The following is a 6,000-nucleotide window of genomic DNA, read 5'->3' on the forward strand; positions in this document are numbered from 1 at the left end:
ACCCCCTCCCCCACATACACACACACACACACACACACACAGACACACGCACACATCTCTACACCCCCCCCACCCCCACCCCAACACACACACACATGCACACACAAATCCCCCCACCCCTAACACACACAAACACACGCACACATCCCCCCTACCCCCACCACACCCCTCCCCCCATACGCACACCCCTCTAAACACACACACACACACACACACACACCAACCCCCCCCACCTACACACACACACACACACACACACACACACACACACACACACACACACACACACACACACACACACACACACACACACATATCCCCCCACCCCTAACACACACACAAACACACACATACATCCCCCCACCCCAAACACACACACACACACACACACACACACACACACACACACACACACACACATCCCCCCTACCCCCACCCACACCCCTCCCCCCAAACACACACACACACACACCAACCCCCCCCCCCCCACCTACACACACACATCCCTCCACCCCCACACCCCTCCCCCCCACACGAACACCCCTCCACACATACACCCCCCACACACACACACACACACACCCCTCCCCCCCCCCCCCCACACCCACACCCACACACACATCCACACATGTCAATCCATGCACTGATTGCAGAAAAAGCCATTTTAAAAAGAAAATTAACCTGAAATTGCAGACAGAATTATTTATTTTATCTGAGAAGCTAAACGCTTCTTCTTATTCTTCAGGCGCTCATAACTTTGAGTGAAATACGATCGAGTTAAAAATAGTCAGAATTGGAGCAAATCTGTTTCATTCGTTTGTTAATATGCCTCACCTATTGATAATTCTGCAATTGGAACTTCATTTGTTGTTGAAATGACGGCGGGAGATCGCGTTATCGTGAGCACGTCCTGGCAGGGACAAATTGGTGTGTTTCTTCTTCTTTCAACAATAAAGACTTATAGCTTCGAGACCGTACATCCAATCATCTTGAAATTTTGCACACTTGTTACTCTTCATGACTCCTACTACAGTATGAAGTTTCACGTCGATCAATAAAGCGATTCAAGAGATATCCATTTAAAAAAAAATATTTTCGTTTAATTAACGATATCTGCCAAACCACGTGACCTATCGCAAATTCTAAAATGACATTTTAGTAGACTGACATGCTGAACAGATCTGTGAATTTTCTCCTCGATTGGATTAAAAATGAGGGAGGAGCTAGGTTTTAAAGGTTCATGCTTAAAAACGTCATAACTCTGAAACCATGTGGCGGATGACGTCGCCCTCGCTGACTTTTTTGTTTGTCATGGGCATGCGATTCTGCTTGCAAAGTTTGGCCTCGATCTGTTCAGCCGTTGCAGAGAAAAAGGGTTTTTCGTGTGTTCACGAAAAACAATATGGCGGCTGAACCACGTGACCTACGACGTCATATTTACCATTAAAATATTCGACAGACCGAATCCCTCCTATGGTGACAATTTTATCTCAATCGGCCCTATTATTGCAGAGAAAATGTTTTTTAAAGGAAATTAAAACTTAAAATGGCAATAGCACTCACTGTGAGACGTGGCCTGGCAGGACAAAATGGTGTGTTTCTTCTTCTTTCAACAATAAAGACTTATAGCTTCGCGACCGTACATCCAATCATCTTGAAATTTTGCACACTTGTTACTCTTCATGACTTCTACTACAGTATGAAGTTTCACGTCGATCAATAAAGCGATTCAAGAGATATCCATTTAAAAAAAAAAAATCGTTTAATTAACGATATCTGCCAAACCACGTGACCTATCGCAAATTCTAAAATGACATTTTAGTAGACTGACATGCTGAACAGACCTGTGAAGTTTCTCCTCGATTGGATCAAAAATGAGGGAGGAGCTACGTTTTAAAGGTTCATGCTTTAAACCGTCATAACTCTGCAACCATGTGTCGGATGACGTCGCCCTCGCTGACTTTTTTGTTCGTCATGGGCATGCGATTCTGCCTGCAAAGATTGGCCTCGATCTGTTCAGCCGTTGCAGAGAAAAAGGGGTTTTCGTGTTTTCACGAAAAACAAGATGGCGGCCGAACCACGTGACCTGCGACGTCATAATTACCATTAAAATATTCCACAGACCGAGTGCCTCCTATGGTGAAAATTTTATCACAATCGGCCCTATTATTGCAGAGAAAATGTTTTTTAAAGGAAATTAAAACTGAAATGGCAAAAGCACTGGGAGATGTGGCCTGGCAGGACAAAATGGTGTGTTTGTTCCTCTTTCAACAATAAAGACTTTAGCTTCGCGACCGTACATCCAATCATCTTGAAATTTTGCACACTTGTTCCACCCGATGAGAGCTACATTGTATTAAAAACTCAAGTCGATCCATGCAGTGGTTCAAGAGTTACAAGCTTTTTAAAATTTAACTTCCATTATTTATTGCGGCCAAACCATGTGACTTAAAAAAACGTCTCAAGTAACGATTAAACATCCCCCCATGAGGAACATTTGTCTAAAGTTTCCACTCGATACCTCCACAAATTATGGAGGTGATTCCATTTCTAGTTTGAGATTTGAAAACGTCATAACTCTGAAACCACGTGTCGGATGACATCGTGCTCGCTGACTTTTTTGTTCGCCATGGGTATGCGAATATGCATGCCAAGTTTGGGCTCGATCCGTTCAGCCGTTGCGGAGAAAAAGGGTTTTTTGTGTTTTTTCACGGAAAACAAGATGGCGGCCGAACCATGTGACGTATGACTTCGAAAATTTTCGCATTCTGAGTTTTTTTTAACTAAGCATCTGGGGGAAAAATCTCTTTTTCGGGGGAGAAAAACTGTGTTTGACGAATTCTAACCTCTTAACGTTAGCATTTTTGATATACTCAATACACATGTTTTTTGTTCCCATTGCAGAGTTCTTTAGAATGAGCCATTCCTCAAATTTTTCCATTGAGCCGTTTCGGAGATACAGAGGGGCAAAGTTGAAGGTGTTTTACAAGATGGCGCCCATACCACGTGACCTATGACGTCATCATTAGCATTTAAAAATTCTACGAGCCTAGCCGATTATTTGATGAAAATTTCCTGTCAATCCGTCCAGCGGTTGCTGAGAAACTTAATTATGAAGTTTTCGGAGGTGCAAAATAGCGTGGAAGAATAATAAGAAAAACTCTAGCAGTAATAATAGGTTACTCTCCATTTCATGGAGAGTAAACCTAATAATGCATTTATTTTATATAGCGCTTTTCAGGAAGCCCAAAGACGCTTTGACAGAGTGCAAAACATAATGCATAGCAAAACATAAAGACAATTGCAAAAAAGAAGAAGAATCAATAGGGAAATATTCAAAGCACAAAGGAGGGAGAAGGAGAGGAGATAGTCAGGGGTTAGATGCTGTGGGTTAAATGTTGAATGCAGTGTTGAACAGGTGGGTCTTGAGTGATGTTTTGAATGTGGTGAGTGAGGAGGAGTCTCTGATGGTGTGAGGTAGCGAGTTCCAGAGGGTGGGAGCAGCGATGGAGAAGGCCCTGTCCCCCCAGGATCTAAATTTGGTCCGGATGGGGGGGGGGGGGGGGGGGGGGGGGGTCAGGAGGTTGGTACCAGCAGAGCGGAGGTTGCGGGTGGGAGTGTGTCTGGAGAGGAGGTCAGCCAGGTAGGATGGGGCCAGGTTATGGAGGGCTTTGTAGGTCAAGAGGAGGATTTTGTACTGGATTCTCTGGGAGATGGGGAGCCAGTGAAGCTTGTAAAGGACGGGGGTGATGTGGTCACGGGTCCGGGAATGGGTGAGTAGACGGGCAGCGGAGTTCTGAATGTATTGGAGTTTATTGGTGATTGTTGAGGGTGAACCATAAAGGAGGCTATTGCAGTAGTCCAGACGGGAAGTGATGAAGGCGTGGATGAGGGTTTCTGCAGCCACGGAGGAGAGGGATGGACGGAGACGGGCGATGTTTTTCAGGTGAAAGAAGGCTGTCTTTGTGATCTGTTTAGTGTATTTGTCGAAGGAGAGGGTTTGGTCAAAGATGATGCCAAGATTCCGGATGTGAGGGGAGGTGGATACTGGGAAACCGTCGATGTTGAGGGCAAAGTTATGGGTGGATTTGGTGAGCGTTTTTGGGCCAATGATGATTATTTCAGATTTATCACAGTTAAGTTTGAGGAAGTTGATTTGAAGCCAGGATTTTATTTCAGTGATGCAGTTTGTCAGGATAGAGTGGGTGGCGGTGGAGATGGACTTGGTGGAGATGAAAAGCTGGATGTCATCGGCGAAGCAGTGGAATTGGAGACCATGACGGCGGATTAAGTGACCGAGGGGGGACAGGTAAAGGATGAAGAGGAGGGGGCCAAGAACTGAACCTTGGGGGCCACCTTGGGGGAGGGGAGCAGTGGGGGATTTGCAGTTATTGATGGAGATGAACTGACGTCTGTCAGAGAGGTATGATTTAATCCAAGAGCGGGCAGTGCCGGTAATGTTAAAGGTGGTTTCAAGTCGGGTGAGGAGGATGGTGTGATCGATGGTGTCAAAGACGGCGCTGAGGTCGAGGAGGATGAGAATGTTGAGGTTGCCAGCGTCAGAGGAGAGGAGAAGGTCGTTGGTGATTTTGAGGAGAGCAGTTTCAGTACTGTGGTTGGAGCGGAATCCGGATTGGAATGTTTCATACAGGTTATTGGCAGAGAGGTGATGTTTGAGTTGAGTGGCTACAGCGCGTTCCAAAACCTTTGACAGAAAGGGTAGGTTGGAGATGGGTCTGAAGTTATTTAGGGTGTCAGGGTTTAGTCCAGGTTTTTTCAGAATGGGGGTAACAGCAGCAATTTTGAGGGATGGTGGGACGATGCCATAAACCATAAACTTAAATTAAATGTACCATAAACTTCATATAAGGCCAGCTTTAAAAAAAATTCTGCATTCACCGAGGGCTGGCAGGATTGTCTAGACTCTAGAGGTATGCACACTCGCACTTGAGCTGTCTAGCCTAGGTTTGAATGTTGACCCGGCTACAAACTGTCACCCTGGTGTTTCTCATGCAGACCGATGCATTCGTGTATGTGTGCCATCCTTGTATGGCCATTAAACTGGGCGTCCCGTCTTCCAGCATTATTTGGTGGATGTTAGAAGATCCCAAACGCAAAAAAAAAAAAAAATTCTGAAAACCATAGAAACTAATTTGAAGGGAAAATATTTTTGATTTTTTTTTTTTCCCATTTTCGTTTTTTGCCAGTGACATCACATGATGAACTCACCTTGATCCTAATGGTGGTTTTACATAGAGAACTGTGCATATCGAGCTCGGAGTCTGATACTGATTCCACCGTCATTCAAAACTCTAAAGGTTCTCAGTATGTTGAAACTGATCAGTGGTGAAATTATTGAAGACACCATTAGTGATTGAAACGCTTTCGGGGGAATTATGGAGCCGCACCGTTTTGTTTTGAGCCTTGTGTGAGCTTACGATCTAATTGCAATAACTATACGAATCATTTACGATACATTGTTCTTAGATTACGATTGCTACATAAAATATACAACTTACTTTTGACAGTTTTCCTGATACAACATTAAATCTAAAATACTCAAGCACCCCGACCAAGCTAAATCCACAACGCAATCTAGCTATGGACTCTCCTCCCCCCCCCCCCCCCCCCACCCTATGCATGTAAACATTAATATACTTATGGCCGAAAGTTTTTTGTTTTTACTGTTATGGTTCATTGCATACTTCTATACTAATCACCGACTTGAATATTTTTTGCAGTTTTTCAGTGTTCAATAGATGGATCCAGAAAGAAGAAAAGATCGACAGAAAAATACTTAAAGTTTCTTTCCGAGTTTGGTGAGGAAACTTTTTTTTCTGAAATACTTTTTAAAAACTAGTTATCAACAAGGAGCTGATACTCTAGACTCCCTTTTGGGTGGTATGAGGAATAAATCTGTGTAATATGAAAAAAAAAAAAACACCTTTAGAGGCCATTTTTCCCCGCAAGCGGGGGTTGGCCTTTTTCAGGGACCGTGGT

The 6,000-nt window shown here is 44.2% G+C and overlaps 1 protein-coding gene across 1 annotated transcript in view; it reads left to right on the plus strand.

The window, feature by feature from the left end:
* The window catches only part of LOC137431468 (complement C3), a 613,976-nt gene that overhangs the window by 276,728 nt on the left and 331,248 nt on the right, over window positions 1–6,000 (plus strand). Inside the window, exon 17 of the mRNA XM_078782039.1 lies at window positions 5,742–5,819. Within this exon, the coding sequence (XP_078638165.1) occupies window positions 5,742–5,819 (78 nt within the window). The remainder of the gene's footprint in view (window positions 1–5,741; window positions 5,820–6,000) is intronic.

Source organism: Myxine glutinosa, chromosome 7, assembly GCF_964187855.1.
Source record: "Myxine glutinosa chromosome 7, kmMyxGlut1.1, whole genome shotgun sequence".
NCBI lineage: Eukaryota > Metazoa > Chordata > Myxini > Myxiniformes > Myxinidae > Myxine > Myxine glutinosa.